The 18,850-nt window shown below is 41.1% G+C and overlaps 1 protein-coding gene across 1 annotated transcript; it reads right to left on the minus strand.

Annotated features, from left to right (window-relative positions):
• Positions 1-5,468: 5,468 nt before the first annotated feature.
• LOC124265121 (death-associated protein kinase 1-like) lies at positions 5,469-15,594 on the minus strand. Its single transcript, XM_046699914.1, has 6 exons — positions 15,579-15,594; positions 14,649-14,933; positions 9,049-9,086; positions 7,208-7,374; positions 5,838-6,214; positions 5,469-5,635 (listed from the first exon to the last, which is right to left on the minus strand). The coding sequence occupies exons 1-6, from the start codon at positions 15,592-15,594 to the stop codon at positions 5,469-5,471; spliced, it is 1,050 nt and encodes a 349-aa protein (XP_046555870.1).
• Between the last annotated feature and the right edge of the window lie 3,256 nt (positions 15,595-18,850).

Genomic DNA, 18,850 nt, shown 5'->3' on the forward strand with positions numbered 1-18,850 from the left:
CATCCATCCGCATCATCATCCATCCGTCCATCCATCCATCCTTTTATTTATCTTTGACTTCTGGTCATATACACTATGGGCATATTCGGGACTTCTGACCACAGGTTGAAACATTTATCGACAGTAATTGAATACTGAATTTGAACTCACTTGGACCTTGTTCATTAAATGATAACCATATTCTACTTCCGTCGAAACGACTTATTCATTTATCTGGTACAAAACTGCCAAAACTATCCTCTGGTGTATTCGTTAAAATGTTTACTGATACTTTTCAAATTCAAAAATATATTCGAAAACATCAGATTACATGGTTGCCACTAGAAATGGGAGCCCCTTGCTAGAGCCCTCGGGTAAAGATCATGGAACCAAGCGAAGCGTTCGTAAAATCATAGAACCATGTGTAAGTCTTTCACAACGAGGTTGTATCGTGTCTTTATTGTTATTTCGTTAGTCTATTGTTTAAAACAGCGCACAGCAATGTTCGAGCTGATTGACGGTGCAGACTGTCTAGTGAGCATCGATCTACAAACCTGGGATACGATGCTACGCATTGACCAGCTGGGCGTGTCCGACCACATTTCCGACAGGCATGAGTTGCCCAAGTAAAGGGAGGAATCTGATTGGTCAAGAGAAAGGGACATCCAAGGGACACAACTCCTGATAGCCATTGGCGGATCGTGCTACAAACTTCGAGCCTACTTTTCCCCGGGTGGGAACTGGACATTTATCGTGAGTTAACTCCCTTCCCCAATACGTAAGCGTGCTGAGGGGGGGGGCTCTCTTTTTCAGAACAAGCAACCATTAGGAGCTCTTGAGATAGGAAGGAAGTAGGAAGAAAACAGTCGAAGGGGAGTGAGGCTGGTACGATGTTGTCAACCGGGCAATGGAATAAATGTTGTTGTTGTTTTGTTGTTGTTGTTGTTGTTTTTGACATTATTGTCTTTATCAGACTGTCTAATAAGATTATTTATAGGTTGTATCTCGCTGATACTCGGCAATGTTGAAACCTATGTAATAGGCACTGGTATATTAAGTACTGCGTGGATCCGACTGTGTAATATGAATTAGAATAAATTTTGCTTGTCAAACTAGAAGATACTGGTGTATATCAAGTGTTGAAAACTCCCAAACTTCCAGGCCAGACAGCCGCACTGGTGACTTTAAAAAACTTACCAGTCCGGATACAAACTTGCCTGTCCGGTTTTCAACAATGAATAGAATCAGGTTTCTGAATACTTTACTGTTTGTAGGCATCGCAAAGAACAACATAGCACTAACAGGCAATGCACTGAGTTTAGGTAAACTGAAAGTACATGTGTTGTGATTGGTTATTGTAACATGAACTGTCCAATCGTAAATAGTTTAACATAATTATTATAATACCTTAAACACCTCAAACTGACGACAAGAGAACCTGTCTGATATTATGAAATATTTATTGTTAGGGGCAAAAACATCTACCAGATCACCGGACAGGCTACTTTTGAAATGTGACCGTCCGAGATGAAAACAGACCGTTCCGGACGGTCGGGCAGGCGCGAATTCTAAACACTGGAATATCGACAGCGATGGATGACTACATATTATCCTCAGTATGATTCTAAATTCATAACACAGAGTCTCGTCCATTCGTTAATCGACTGTCAGACTGCCCATCAGGCAGAAGCACCGGACCCCCAAACTTGTTTATCAGCCCATCACTAACGTTGAGAGGGCTAGCTCCTTTCCATGCAATCTGAAGAAGAACTGCTGATACCACTTTCTTTCCCATTTCTTGTAACAGTGATGGTTATATGTGTCACGTGATCTCTGGACTAGTACTACTTTAAATCATAGACATTTTTAAGAACAGTAGGGGATATAAATACAATATATATGTCTATACCAAGTATGGCAGACCTTGTAATAATATCAAGGCCATTATGAAAAGACAAAAGCACCCCACCCACCCTCCTAACGACCAAACCACCATGATTGTTTGAGTGAGTGAGTTGGGTTTTACGCCGCTTTGAGCGATATTCCTGTAATATCACGTTGGGACCTTAACCACTACTATCATAGCCTGTAATATATAATAGAATGGAGGGAGTGATATATCAGAGTAAATATGATTATACTTAGAGCAGAGAAGAGATCATGGTATCCCCCTGTGAATAGAAGGTATATGCAATGATGGTCGGTGTTCAGGGACAGGGGAGGTAACTCTGTTCCATCTGGTAGCTGTCACAAACACAGGCAAAGTCATGGTAATTGTTGATGTGCTAAGGGAACATATGGTCCAATGTAGAAAGAGCATCAGGAATCGATTAAGCCACATTTGACACACATCTGCGCCTGCCCTTGACATGTCCGACATTCAGCTATTGAAATATATTATTTCCATAACACAAACAGGTAGCAAATCAGAGGTGTTCCACAAGTACAGATTGGATTAGACAGAGCTGGTACAGAATATAGCAGGGGGCAATGTTTCTCTGGCAGTGTGGACACGACCATTGTCTTGCTGGAAGATGTGATTTGTGTAAGACCACGGTGTCACCTAACTGGTTCAGACCGATTGCACCCTACAGCATGATGCCTGGACCTATCCACGAGTCTCTTTCAACAATACACTCATCGGAAAACCGTTCCCCACGGCTTCACCATACTCTCACTCTGCCATCGACTGTCGAAACACAATGTCGGTTTTCATGAGATAAAAGCACAGTTCTCCATTGTCGATGCTGAGTTGCCCATTGCAGTCGGTTTTGGCGGTGATGAGAGGTGAGGACAAGACTACGGTATGATCTGTGACAGCAGAGGCACTTGTGTGTCTGATCCCAATGGTCTGGTGTGCTGTTTTAGTCGCCCTGGGGAGGCGATCCTGCAGATGGTTGAGCACAATCTGTCGGTCTTGACGTTGGTACCGGTTGTGATGTTACTGAAGGTCGCCCACTGCGTGGACGGTCTCGGGTGCTGTTTGTGACTTGATACCGCTCCTGCAGACGGTAGATTGTCCTAACTTGGACATTACAATGATTGGCTACCCTCCGTGCAGTGTGGACAACTTACAATCTTCCAAAGACTTGGTTCCTCTGATCACTCGTAAGTCGTGGCTATGGTGATTGTGTCAAAACCAAAATGATTTCAGGCAAGTTTGGGACTCGCTTTCATTGGCAGGGTTGTCACGCCATGCATGTGCATTTTCATTTTCACGAATGTTATATGGAACCTTTTACCATGTCTGACTTTTTCTTTGCGTTTGGTCGATATGATATTTCATCAGAAAACACACTGATATTGGAAATAACTGTCAATTTGGATTGAAAAATATGTTAACAAAACGGTACAATCATAATAAAAACACCACCTTGTAAGAACAAAATTTGACATTTGGTTTTGAAATGCGACGTTTCTTTTGTGGTTCGGTATATTTTATTTCCATAACACAAATAGATAGCAAATCAGAGGTGTTCCATAAGCACAGATTGGATTTGACGGAGCTGGTACAGAATAGTAGTAGGTAGAGCAAACTAGTGTATCCTTGGATAGCTGACTGTACAGGGGTTTGTGACGAGACAATAGCTTCTTGTGATGTCACTTGTCTGCATGTAAATAGGCCCCCATGGTAAATCAGCATGACTACAGACAGGACTGAGTTACACCATGTGTTTACCTTCCTTTATTAGTCAGCCTTGACCTGCTGTCAATGAATTAATTAAAGAAACTGAATCGAGAAAATGTATTTTATAACAGTAAGAGTTTCAACCTATACGTGATTTCATAAATCATATGAAAACTATTAATTAAGTCAGTTACATGTTCTATTTAATAGTTTAAACCAACATGCAAGTCCGTTTATTTATGACCCCATGCCGAATCGTCCACAAAATTCATACAGCATAACATTTGCAGTAAGCGCTTGACCCTTTCACATCTATGTAAGTGAATCACTTGATTGTTCATCCACGCATCTGTGCATCGCAAAGCAAAAATTTAAAATCTAAAATTTCAACACAGATAAACCTTAACGTCATATCAGCAATAGTTCAGCCTTAAATTGACGAGATCGTGTTTTCACGTGTATACACGTGTACCCTGCTGATTGCGAAGCTATATTTAAAAGCTACATTTGAACTAAAAGAGTTAGAACTGCTTAAAACTGTTTACAACCTACCAGTAACCCAAGTGAGAGCACCTTGCCGGGGACCAACGGTACATCATGACTTTTATCAGGTGCTCTCTAACTATAATGATACATGACTCCGTGGTGCTGACCACGTTTTCTCAATTTTGGTTAAAGGAGTTTCTTGATATTTGACCAGAGTTACTTCCCCTACTCCAATTCTGAGAAGGCAAGATAATATACAAAAAATGTATTTGTTTTTTGTGTATTGCCTGAACATTTTCGAGGATTTTGCACAGTGAGGAACTGCAACGTATCCGTACATTAGACAGGAACATTAAATCTGCATGTCCTGTTCAGATGAGAGGAGGGATGGGTGTGTTATAATGGGAGCCACCCATTCTGTTCTTGGGAGGATGGGTCATAATACTTGTACTCAAGTAATAGGGAGTCAACAATTTTGTAAACATCAGTATGAAAATAATATAATGGGAGGGGGAGGGGTGTCGTTGATTTTGTACATGACATGCAGTGGGGGACACGTACTTTATACATAGTATTTAAGGGTGGGGGGATGGTAGGGCGTTCACATGCTTCTCCATAAAACTCATCCCAATCAATATGAAACTCTGTAATCACGGGTCCGACACACATCGTATGTACATGAAGTTCACAAATAAATGCGAGCAGAAACTGAAGCAAATATTCAAGAAAGTTTTTACAATTGCATAAACTCACATACAATTCTTCTTGCTTATCTGTATCCATGATGTGAGTGGGTTGGTGGGATGATAATTTCGTCATATATATGAGTATCGGTTATGGGTGGATAGTGGATCAGGCCCAGTTTAGGGCAACTTGTGGTTATAACTTCCACTCTATTTCATTGTAAGGTCCAATGTTGAACGATGTATCAAGTTTCAGAGTACCTTTATTCGTAGGTGAAAAAGATGGGTGTGTTGTTTGAAAATTTCCGTAAAACTGCTTGGTACTTGATGCCTGCCAATTTACAATTTGCAGAATTGTGAATGTTAGATCTAAATTAGAAAGAGGTTTACATTTTCAGGATACCCAATTTGGATTGTGTTTTTCAAGTATTCAGTAAAGGTGCTTTGATATCTCCCAATATTGGGATGGATGTGTGTGTGTGTGCGTGTGTGTGCGCTCGTGCGTGTTAAAAACAAAGAACACAACCTAAGAAATGTTCGTGTGAATAACGTCCAAGTGAGGTTTCCTTAATGGCCTGTATATTATTGTTACACGGGCAAGTATATCGTTGGTGTCATTGCTGTGAGATTATGCTTTCTGTCCGCCACTATCCGCCCGTAGGGGTAAAGCTTGCTGTTCACTCATGCTTTTCCTAGTATGTGATAATTGCTGTATTCTTCGCCCGGCTAGCTAGAGTCAGGATGTCCTCTCCTGTGGCTGAGACCTGAGAGAGATCTGCCTTGTCATCCACCAGTAGCTTGAAGACATCCTCATGTCCACACACAGCCGCCATCATCACCGGTGTCCAGTTATACCGTCCTTGGACATTGATGTCATAGGACGGGAGCAGATACTCCACACAAAGTCTGTTGCCTCCACGGCAAGCCAGATGGAGTAATGTGTCTCCAGCTTGGTCTTTCTGGACAAGGTCTGGACTCCCCGGGACTGTAGGTCTTCAGGAACGTTAGTTCCCTTCTTACCAGAGACTTCATCAGTTCTTTCCATGGTGTTACTTTCTTACCATGTTTTCTGGCTAGTTGTGTTATGATTTGTCTGCTCCTAAGTTTAAGAGCGAGAGCGAGGGCATAGTCTCCTGTGTTGTCAACTATAGACACATCTGTACCTTTATCTTTCAGGTATTTGAATACTGCAGCTTTTCCATGCAGTACTGCCGTCATGGCAGGTGTCAAGCCCTTATTGTCCTGGGTGTTGACATCAAAGCCATGAATTATGTGTTTCAACACAGCAAGCTGCCCATGGCGAGTGGCAAGATGTAGAAGAGTGTGTCCGGCTCTGTCCACTAGCGTGCGGTCAGCACTACTTGACACCAGGTATTTGTAGACAGCAATGTGGCCGCCACAGACTGCCCTCATTAAAGGAGTCTGACCAGATTTCCCCCTTGACAAACAGCATGAAGAACATTATCACCCTTAGAGGTAAGCAATGGATTAGCGGCCCCTCTTGTTGCAAGCAGATCATACGCCTCCTTCTTCCCACTGAGAGTGCCATCATTAATGGTGTAAATCCATCTTCTCCAGGAACGGTTATGTCAAACAGCTGCAGGAGAAACTCGATAACTGTTACTGAAATCATCAATCAGTTTGAGGTCAACATTCTTTTGACACCAGAAGGTCGTACACGTCATTCTTCCCATTTATTGCTGCAGCCATTACTGGAGTTCAGCCATTCTTTTTCCGAATGTTGACATCAAGTGTTAACGGAAGTGATTGTACAATGGATGTATTTCCTCCTTCACACGCCAGGTGAAGTACTGTGTCACCGTAGACATTGTACACAGTCATGGAACCCTGCTTTGAATCAAGAAGATCAAAAGCATTTTTCTTTCCAGACAAGTCTGCATTCATTACCGCTGTCCAGTCATTTTCACCACGACAATTTATGTTAAACCCTTTCCCTATCAAATAGTCCACAAAGGCTGGACAGGTGAAGTATTGTATCATTGCTGTCATCAAGTGTTTTGATATCAGCGTTCTTTGACACAAGAAGTTTGAAAACATCAGAATTGCCTGCCCATCCAGCCTTCATAACACTTGTTCTCCCAAGGTTTCCCTGACTATCTAAATTGGCCTTTGGCAGTGGATCCTTCACTATGGCTCTATTTCCTCCCATTTTCGAGTTGTTGTAGTCATCCCTTAGAGAGAGATCAGCCCCCTTTGGACGCAAGCAAGTGGAACAAAATCTTGTGTCCATTGACAGCTGCATACATCACTGGCATCCACCCGTTGCCTCCACGACTGTTGATGTCAAATTGTCGGAGTATGTGAGTCACAATGGAGACATTTCCGCCGTGGCAAGCAAAGTGGAGGAGATTAATTGTCATCAGTCAGTCTAAGATCTGCATTCTCCTTCACAAACAGGTCATATACATACTTTCTTCCATTCACAGCTGCCTTCATCGCCGGTGTCCAGCCGCGTCGACCTGGTCTGTTGATGTCAAACTGTGAAAGTAGATTCTCTAAAATTGACGTATCATCTGGCTGACATGTCAAATGAATGAGACTGGTGTTGCCATCATCACTCAGTTTGATGTCAGCATTCTGTGACACAAGAAGATCTCGTTTTTTCCAGATGATACTTCATACATTATGGTTTTCTGACCATGTTTACCAGGGGAATTTACATCCGTCAATGAATCCAGAGTTGCCATTAGGGAGAGTTTTCCCCACCCACAGGATCAGAGCAGCTGACTAGTCATCCGACTGATAACCATATAAAGAAGAGTGGACACGAAATGCTTCAAGAACGTTCCATGGCTTTCTTGAAAGGCAGCATAACTGGATAAAAGTGTGCAGACAAGAGGGAATCCAATAGCTTCCTTATCACTTGCAATCAGTTCGATCTTTTCTTCCTCCTTCGACTCATGTTGGTAACTATCATATCTTCCTTCAGGCCTGAGGTGCAGGTGGAGCTCATACAAAAGATGTGTAACAAGAGGAACATCCAAATGGGGCCCGGTCATCTGAAATATGTCATCAGATATCAAACATACGTGTCTGCCATCTCCCTGACAATCTGATAACCGTACTTTATCAAGATCCTCAACCAGTATTAGTTCATACCCCTGCTTCCTGTATTCAGATCCGAGCATCAGGGACTCCACTGATTGTCAGTTGATGGAACGTCTCTAACATCTTTTACACTTTCTAATGAATTGCAGTCTCAACAGACCCGGCCCGTGCCACCCTTTGCTCTAGTGGAGCTGTACGGGTAAAACATAAATTTTGTCAAAGACAGTTGAAAAGTAAGACATTACATAGGCGAAATGAACATTATATAATCTGTATATTTTCTGTTACTAATATCGTCATTTCAGGACTTGTCACATTTACTTGTTACATTCATATAGCTGTACCCCATTCGGTTTCGATAAATGTATCTCATTCATCATTCATCTGTTCTCTGTATAAACCTGATTCTCTGTTGATCCACTCCACGACAAAAACTATGACCTACGAGTTCACATATTCTGCACAGTACCAATAAACATCTGAGGTCGTTCGTATTATATGGAGAGTAATATCAGTTAAAATTCATAAAACATAATCACAAGTAAGAAAAATGCTCTAAAACTAGTTCTAACTAATTTTGTGATATATTTTCGGCTTTTATCCAGTCTTATACTGACAGTTTTCAAACATTGAAAACTAAATTCATTAAAGAAACAATATGCCTAAAATTTGCCGACGTGGCTGTTAATTTTAACACACTCACTATATACAAGAACCTGTATCGAAACGTCGTGCTCTATAATAAAAGAAGTTGTCATCCATTTATACTTGTTCTATCTGACTTCAAACTTCTAAAAAATGCCACTCAAAGATGCTAATTAATCAATCAGCTCTAAAGGAAACCAAAATCTAGACATGATACTAATAATTTGGAAAACAGGAATTATGTATGCAACTGTCCTTCACTGAAGCAATACTGAAGCTAAATCAATGTACTTACTGTGTTCTGGCGAACTGTAAATACATAAAAGTTAACAATGAAAATGGATAGATGGTTCATATTGAGTATAATTTAAGTACAGTAAATTATCATGGTGACAATTGTTTCTGATGGTGCCTAGAAGAAGATTTTATACTCGAGGATGCATGCAAACTCAAGACAGTTTGATCACATTAAAGCAATACGTGCAGCTCACTATAAAACAGTATTTGGCATTATGTTTGATGGTATTGCATAGTCGTAGAAGCTGTAGTATTACCTACCGTCAAAGTTGGTACTATTTCTCTGTCTTCGTTTGCGCCTGCAAAGAATCACAGTGCAACATATGTCATATATTTACACTTAATCAATAAAGCACACATTCCCACAAACGCTCCCAGAGTCAGGAACCTAATCGTCAGCACGCAAAGTCAGCAATTTTCCATTCGACCACTTTCTACAAGTGATTGTGTACTCAAAGAAGCAGAATTATTTGAAACTTGTGAAATTCAATTTTTAACGATAGTATGCATCCGGAATGCTTAAATATGAATTCTTTTCCTCGTCTTGTTAAAGAATATTGTTAAAGTATCAGACAAGAAAGTCTAAATATCCCTTTCGTCGACAGATCGACTTTTCGTTTAAAACCAAATAACAGGAACGTACGTTCCACCTTGACGTTTTGGGAACAGTGCAGACCGTGAAAAGCCATACAAGTTTCAATCAGGACATGTAGTTGTGTCAGTTGTACACTTACACTATGCAGACCATCACAGCCACTATGAACAGACAGAGTATGATGAATGATTAGTTGTGTCAACTGTAGTCTTACACCATGTAGACAACCACAGTCACTATGACCAGACAGAGGATGATGAATGAGTAGTTGTGTCAGCTGTACACTTACACCATGCAGACCACCACAGCCACTATGACCAGACAGAGGATGATGAATGAGTAGTTGTGTCAGTTGAACACTTACACCATGTAGACCACCACAGCCACTTTGACCAGACAGAGTATGATGAATGAGTAGTTGTGTCAACTGTAGTCTTACACCATGCAGACCACCACAGCCACTATGGCCAGACAGAGTATGATGAATGAGTATTTGTGTCAGCGGTACACTTACACCATGTAGACCACCACAGCCACTATGACCAGACAGAGTATGATGAATGAGTAGTTGTGTCAGCTGTACACTTACACCATGTAGACCACCACAGCCACTATGACCAGACAGAGGATGATGAATGAGTAGTTGTGTCAGCTGTACACTTACATTATGTAGACCACCACAGCCACCAGACAGAGGATGATGAAAGAGTAGTTGTGTCAGCTGTACACTTACACCATGTAGACCACCACAGCCACTATGACCAGACAGAGGATGATGAATGAGTAGTTGTGTCAGCTGTACACTTACACCATGCAGACCACCACAGCCACTATGACCAGACAGAGGATGATGATGAGTAGTTTTGTCAACTGTAGTCTTACACCATGCAGACCACCACAGCCACTATGAGCAGAAAGAGTATGATAAATGAGTAGTTGTGTCAGCTGTACACTAACACCATGTAGACCACCACAGCCACTATGACCAGACAGAGTATGATGAATGAGTAGTTGTGTCAGCTGTACACTTACACCATGTAGACCACCACAACCACTATGACCAGACAGAGGATGATGAATGAGGAGTTGTGTCAGCTGTACACTTACACCATGTAGACCACCACAGCCACTATGACCAGACAGAGTATGATGAATGAGTAGTTGTGTCAGCTGTACACTTACACCATGCAGACCACCACAGCCACTATGACCAGACAGAGTATGATGAATGAGTAGTTGTGTCAGCTGTACACTTACACCATGCAGACCACCACAGCCACTATGACCAGACAGAGTATGATGAATGAGTAGTTGTGTCAGCTGTACACTTACACCATGTAGACCACCACAGCCACTATGACCAGACAGAGTATGATGAATGAGTAGTTGTGTCAGCGGTACACTTACACCATGCAGACCACCACAGCCACTATGACCAGACAGAGGATGATGGATGAGTAGTTGTGTCAGCTGTACACTTACACCATGTAGACCACCACAGCCACTATGACCAGGCAGAGTATGATGAATGAGTAGTTGTGTCAGCTGTACACTTACACCATGTAGACCACCACAGCCACTATGACCAGACAGAGGATGATGAATGAGTAGTTGTGTCAACTGTAGTCTTACACTATGTAGACCACCACAGCCACTATGACCAGACAGAGTATGATGAATGAATAGTTGTGTCAGCGGTACACTTACACCATGCAGACTACCACAGCCACTATGACCAGACAGAGTATGATGAATGAGTAGTTGTGTCAGCAGTACACTTACACCATGCAGACCACCACAGCCACTATGACCAGACAGAGGATGATGAATGAGGAGGTGTGTCAGTTGAACACTTACACCATGTAAACCACCACAGCCACTTTGACCAGACAGAGTATGATGAATGAGTAGTTGTGTCAGCTGTACACTTACACCATGCAGACAACCACAGTCACTGTGACCATACAGAGGATGATGAATGAGTAGTTGTGTCAGCTGTACACTTACACAATGTAGACCACCACAGCCACTATGACCAGACAGAGTATGATGAATGAGTATTTGTGTCAGCTGTACACTTACACCATGCAGACCACCACAGCCACTATGACCAGACAGAAGATGATGAATGAGTGGTTGTGTCAGCTGTACACTTACACAATGTAGACCACCACAGCCACTATGACCAGACAGAGGATGATGAATGAGTGGTTGTGTCAGCTGTACACTTACACCATGCAGACCACCACAGCCACTATGACCAGACAGAGTATGATGAATGAGTAGTTGTGTCAGCTGTACACTTACACCATGTAGACCACCACAGCCACTATGACCAGACAGAGTATGATGAATGCGTAGTTGTGTCAGCTGTACACTTACACCATGTAGACCACCACAGCCACTATGACCAGACAGAGGATGATGAATGAGTGGTTGTGTCAGCTGTACACTTACACCATGCAGACCACCACAGCCACTATGACCAGGCAGAGTATGATGAATGAGTGGTTGTGTCAGCTGTACACTTACATTATGTAGACAACCACAGCCACCAGACAGAGTATGATGATGATGACGATGATAGGTATGATGATCACAAGAAGATCCGTCGCTGGCTCTGAAGGGGACGCCTCTGTTGTTGGTAACGTTGCATGTGTCGTCACCACTGTACCTATAAGGAAATAAGAGTAAGGAAATAAACGTATGTATTACACTATATCCGTCACATTTATTTTAATCTGATATTTTCCGCTATTTCAAATCTGCGTTTTTCTCGCATGGACAAGTTATTTTAAAACTTAAAAATATAAACTAAGACATGCCAAGAAATAATCGACGTAAAGAAGTTTCGAAAAATACACAAATATTTGAAATAGCGAGAAATCTCTATGTAAAAATGTATGAGGTGAAGTGCTTTTGGTGCTTGTAGTCGTATGTTCTAAAGAAAGAAAGACATAATTCATTTTTGCATACACCACGTATTTCAAGATATCAAACATGTCCACTGATTTTTATTATGAGGGTAAATTTTGGGGATAACTGTACTCTGTTTGACGAATTGGTTATACAACCGCAAATTTAACGTTATATCGGCTCCACGTTAAATTTAGTTTACTAATATAACCACCGGTATACGTCCCCAATTCGTCAAACACAGTACAATTATCCCCATTCTTATTCAACACTTTTTATTCCGTTTGTTTGTTGTTTTTTGTGTGAAAGAAATTCATTATTTAAACCAGGTTAAAGTTCCTCTTGGTCAAAGGGTTAATCACATCACTTCTTGAACTTACACCATCGCCAGAAAAAAGTAGTTAACTTTTCAAACTTAAACATGTGCACACTGACTAAATCTGACAATGATGAATAAACCATAGTGTTGAAGCTAAAATGGACGGAATTATCATGAATTATCGCCCTCTAGATATCAGAAAAGAGCGGGCAGCTGCAAATGACAATGGCCCGCTGATCCTTAACGACGGGCCATTATCAGGTGTGTTGTCAAAAGACGTCACAGCAGGTGACGTCACGCTCCATAATGACGTCATAAATCTTATTACATGATCTAACAGTGTTGGGTCAACAGCCCGTTGCGAGTTGTTTGAAGTAAACTTACAATTAAATTTATGATACTGTTTTGTCTTTTTCAACACGAATTCCATCCATTTTAGCGGAATAGGGGAATTAACATACCTAGGGCTTCTGCAAATGATAATGCCCTGAAAAACAGCCTTACCCCAATAGTGTAGGGATACATTCAAAGGTTTTCGTGAATCGGTTTTCAAATTGCGACCGTATATGCTGATTATGCGGTCGGAAATTTAAAGCATTGACCAATCAGAATTCGTGTTTCATACTAAGTTGAATTAGAATATTACTTTACAATGTTTTCACTAATAAAAGCAAAGCCGAGTACATGTACGTTAACATTTGGCTGGTGGCACAGTGTTAACTGGTGATATTGTAAACACTTCCAGAGATGAATTATTCTTCAAAAAGACATAGTTTGGAATAAAATCAAAGTTGGCTGTATGCCTGTCTGTATGTTTGCCATGATGCAAGAAATTATGCAACTTGTCACAGCAAAAATAACTTGGTTTCCGCAATGCGGAAACCTGATGGAAAGTGGACGGAAACTTAAGTTTCCACCTCGAATCCAGTGAGTTTCCGTTCTTTTACATTGAGTTTCCGCAATAACGGAAACTTACAATTACCCACTTTCTAAGGGTTTCCGCAAGGTTTCCGTTACACATGTGTTATATGACAATGTATAGTATTGTCCCGCCCGGGATTCGAACCCAACACTCTCAAGCAAGTCATCGCCAGTATCAGAATCTAGGCCACTAACGAGAAAGGATAATCACACATATATCATATGATACATTTGACCACATTCTAAAAGGCATTGTGTATTAACTGTGATGAACAATGGTTTTGTCTTTTAATCATCCCCCACCACACCATTCAATAATTCCCGGATAGTTTGCCGCGCCTTTTCTTCAATCAGCACGATATGAATATTATGTTTTAAACATAGCATTCGTTCTAACCAGTACTTATCACGGAGGCACTGTCCAAGACCCTCGTAATCTTATCCCAGTTGAGTAGATTGATGCTCATTATGTCAACCACTGGGTCAAGTCTCGATTATCAACAACACACAAACAAACTAAATGCTCAATTGTAGGAGCTGGCATCAGATTTCATTACTTCGGGTTTCCCTCCCACAGGGAAACAGACACATTGTGATATAGCTGAAATACTGGAGCAGCCTTACTGGCTTAGTAGGGCGGTGGAGTAGACGAATGGTTAAAGCGTCCTCTCTTCGCGCTGAAGACCTGGGTTTGATCCCCCACATGAGTACAATGTGGTACCATTTCTGGTGTCCCCCTCCATGATATTGCTGGATTATTGCCAAAAGCGGCGTAGAACCACACTCACCCATTCGCTCGCCTACTTGTAAGAGCAGGCGACTCTTGACTGACTCTGATAACCTGACACTTAAGACAACACATCACCAGTGGAAGCCGTGGTGGCTGAGTGGGCTAGATGGCAGGCTGTTCGAGCTGGCGATCACTGCCTAGATTTTCGAAGCTCTCTTAGCGCTAAGATAGTCGTGCCATACATTAACATTACTTTACGACTATCTTAGCGCTAAGAGAGCTTCGAAAATCTAGGCCCTGGTGCCTAACTCTGACAAAGTAGGTTCGAATCAGGGATAGGACTGAATCTAACAAAAGTACTAGAATCTGTGTAATCTTACTTTTAGTCATGTTACAGAAATCTCCCGTGTAGCTTCCATCACAGCCAAAGGCACAGAGACCATTCTGTTGGTTGCAGATGCTGTTCAGGCAGTGTCTGCTACAAGGATGATCGCACTGGTTGCCGTGCCAACCATGCATGCAGCCCTCGGAACACTTCCCAGTGATCTTGTGACAGTGCTGGAGGTTTCTATCTTTGTTGAAAATACAGTGTTCAGGACAAGCTTTGTCGCAGTTTTCACCATACTTCCCCCAGTCACAGTTCGCCTGGCCACACACTTGGGATGCTGAAATATAATTAAAACAGAAATGAATTTAATCTTAGATTAAGTCAACGTTAATCCTGTGAAACACCTGATGTTATAATTATTCGGTGAGTGAGTGAAAATCTGTTTAAAGTCTCAACGGCAGTATTTCAGCCATACCGAGACTATGAAAGCATTTTATTAATATGAACGGACTTACACGATAGATATACGTGCCAACAGAGGGCAGTACAATATCTGGAATATCACAGATTTACATTAGAAACCAGCCCGTAAACATACAACGATATTTCTTTACACGCCACATTAAAAACATTGGCTACAGGCCGTCAGCAACTGATAACCTCTGAAGGGACCATGATGCTATCAAGATGGTTGTCGCAATCATGTCTCAATGTCAGTATAATATATCGTTATACCTTAGGTTGAAACCAAACGATAAAAATACTCCTTCGCGTACGTACAAAACATAAGAATATTCTTTCATGCTATTTATGGTAGACATTCACCTATATACCTGGACGGACATCATGAGTTATCGACAACTGGAAAACATTATATAATGCTATAGTAATAGGGTGTTCACGGAATGTAACAATTAAGTTCAAAGAGATGCTAAACATGTGATCGCCCATAGTATTCTATGCGTAGTACAGATAACTTTACCTCGTGTAAGAACCATTCTAAACTACAGATTGAATAGCGTTCAAACATTACACCAGTGTTGACATCACTACATTGACTTAAAGTAGAAGTAAAACTGGACTTCAAGATGGTATCACTGGTTCATTAGTATTCATGGAACTGCTCCGTCCTATGTAAAAGACCAGTGGCCGTATGCACATGTCGGGCGTAGCTAGCGTCAGGCGTAACACAGTACGTCGGGCTTAGCAGCGCCCTCCTCTTACACGTCATGCATAACGTCGGTTAAGCCTAGGCGTTACTATGCCCGACTTAACGGATTTACGTCGAGGCGCAGTGTGCTATTTTTAGATTTTCGAACGTTTTTAAACCACCGGTAAAAGGCGCGAAACAACTTCGCGGTACATCCGTTCAGCCGTAATCATGGAAAGCCAGAGAAAACCGAGAAAACCCAACTTTACCGATGGATCCTGATGGAGAAATAACATGGACTGTCAAAATAGGCTCCATCATAAATGTCGCCATTTTTCACACATTACTAAATCACGATTGACAGCGTTATTTGGTGTAAGTTTTGAAATGTTTAAATCGGATAATTGCTATTCAGAAGTATTGAATTTCAAAAATAGCATATTAACGATCACTGATATCAGGTTTTCATTAAATCACTAATGATAATTCTGAAAACACGCCAATTACATCACGTATATAGCATATTCAGCTGCGACAAATGCATCACTGAATTTCCCATACATTTTAGAATGAAATTACAAATGGTCTTTGTCACCAATATCAACTGTCTTGATGAATTGAAACGAAAGATATTCGGTGAGAAAAGTCCAAACGAACGCTGTGCTCGAAAGGCTCCGCTTGTTTGAAATGTAAACAAAGACAAATTCCGATTTTACACTACGTAGCATTTTTCTGAACTTTTCCGACATCCAGCTGTCTATTCATTGCTTGCAATGGCTCAATATCTTTAGAATATGCATGGAAAGAGTATCGTAGCAAGAAATGGGAAATTAAAAACAGATACAATGCAATGATTTGATATTTCATAAGAAATTGTCAAATTTTCCGTTCAGCGTGAAGCCATGACTGACGCAATATCACGCAGAACGACAACGGTAATTACCAGCATTTCTGTCTTCTTCTCTTACTTACAATGAAAACGATTAAACATATAACAATACATAGATAGTCAAAATCATTCTGATTTCTTACATCTCATATTTTATGTACCAACGATACCTGAATCAGTGGAAGGGTCCTCGAAAAATCCTGTGTACCCTTGTCAGCGAGGCCGCCATTTTGTAAGATATCGGTCATCGGTAGTGATGTCATACGTCAACATTGTTGTACATATTAGGCATTTTCTTTGAGGTGAAGGTCGGTTGAACAAGAGTAAACACAATCGCCCTATCCTTCCGATTACACTTTCAGTATTATGATGTATGTTTTGCGTATCGTTCAGATATTTTTTCATCAAACTAATATCGGTATATACATTTAGCCTTGCTCAATACCATATTATACGTGGATATAGGGTAGGCGTTTTTTTTTAATTCTTTGAAAGTTTTTGATTGTTTCAATAATATTTACATAAGAAATTGACACATTTCGTGTATAACACCATATTTTTAACCTTTACACAAGTATTAGAGAATCACACTTAGCCATAACTGCAAAATATTTGGGTGTCGTGAAATATTATTTTTCATTTACGTTAAATTGATGCCAAACAGGTGCGCGTGCTGATCACAATAAGATACGCAGTCAAACTGTCTAATTGTTGATATATTCGGGACACTATTTAATTGGTAAAATCATTCATTTTATGTTTTCTCTAAAGAGTGTTAAATTCTGACATAGAAGCCGAGACCTTTTATGCAATTAATGGAAATTAGGTAAGATATATACTAATCAACAAACCAATGTCGTCTTTTTCCGACGTCGCAAAATGCAAAAGACAAGCCATGACGTCAACTAAAGTGTTATATTATTATCAGTAATTTCATTACATTTGAAGGTATGGCTAGTACTCCGTTAATAATGATCCAAAATTAGTCATAATACATCTACACAAACAGGAGAATATGGAATCTAAGAACTAACTTACATATCGGATAGGGTCATCCAAATCGCTATTACCTGCTTTCTCAAGTAGTACATTGCCATCTTTTCTTATAAATTGTGAAGACCGCCTCCGTGGTGTAGTGGTTAGAGCGTCCGCCCGGAGTGCGGAAGGTCGCGGGTTCGATCCCCGACCGTGTCATACCAAAAGACGTTAAAATATGGTACTTGTTGGTCCCTGCCTGGCGCTCGGCATTAATGGGTACAACAAGGACTGGTCGGCTCGGAGTCAGTATAATGTGTCTGAGTGGGGTATTCATGCTTCACTGCGGCATGGTATCTCAGTGGGCTAGCACTATAAAACCAGCTTCAGTCTGGGCTAGTACAAGCAGCCGCACATACACATACACACGCATGCACGTCGTCATATGAGCGAAATATTCTCAAGCGCGACGTTAAACCCAATTCCACCACCACATTATAAATTGTGAAACTACCAAAACGTATCCGCTCACATTGTTGAACTTTGAATTGGAATAGTTTGGATGACCGTGAACACAACATAACGAAAATATAGCGTCCGTATCCACAACAACTTTTCTCCAAGTGATCTGAGATACCTTGACCTAGTGTTAAGCATGTCGGAGTTATGCCCCGTTATCTTTATACGTGTTTGACCTCTCTGTCGTCGGTTGACGTCATAGAAGAAAATCAATTTTTGGCACTTATTGCGAGTCATTTTTAATGTTGAGCGTGTAACGGTAAGCATTAGCACATAAACCCATTTCATATACTCTTATGTCGTTCAGATATCAGGCTGTATTTTCTTCGCTCACACTTTCCGTAAAGATGCCAAATTAAAAAAAAATGTAGCAGAGTACTTTTATCGGTGCACGACAAAAAGCGGAGAAATTGACAGTTTTTTAACGCCTAACAAATTATTGGACAACATTTAGCAGTGTCTATTTCTAAAACCGCCGAGGTAGTCGCACTTATATTTATACCAACGGATAGGACATTAAATATGCTACATTTCCGTGTAATTTTATAGCCGTACGCAGATCCAGGGCCACAAGAGCACAATTCACGCACAACGTCCACTTTTCAAACCTTTTGAAAATGTCCGCCTGATAAAAACTTCGGCATCCAGTGCCGCCATTACAGGGCTACGCCTGGCTTACGCCTGCTGGGTAGATGGTGGAAATATAGAGCGCTACGACTGG

Source organism: Haliotis rubra, unplaced genomic scaffold (assembly GCF_003918875.1).
Source record: "Haliotis rubra isolate DU_JTF1 unplaced genomic scaffold, ASM391887v1 Scf961, whole genome shotgun sequence".
Taxonomy (NCBI): domain Eukaryota; kingdom Metazoa; phylum Mollusca; class Gastropoda; order Lepetellida; family Haliotidae; genus Haliotis; species Haliotis rubra.

Coding starts and splice junctions, on each gene's coding strand:
- LOC124265121 (XM_046699914.1), bottom strand. Junction 6,215..7,207: donor GCAGCTGTGAATGGAAGAAA/GTATGTATATGA, acceptor CTGTTTGTCAAG/GGGGAAATCTGGTCAGACTC. Junction 5,636..5,837: donor ACAACTAGCCAGAAAACATG/GTAAGAAAGTAA, acceptor TCAATGTCCAAG/GACGGTATAACTGGACACCG.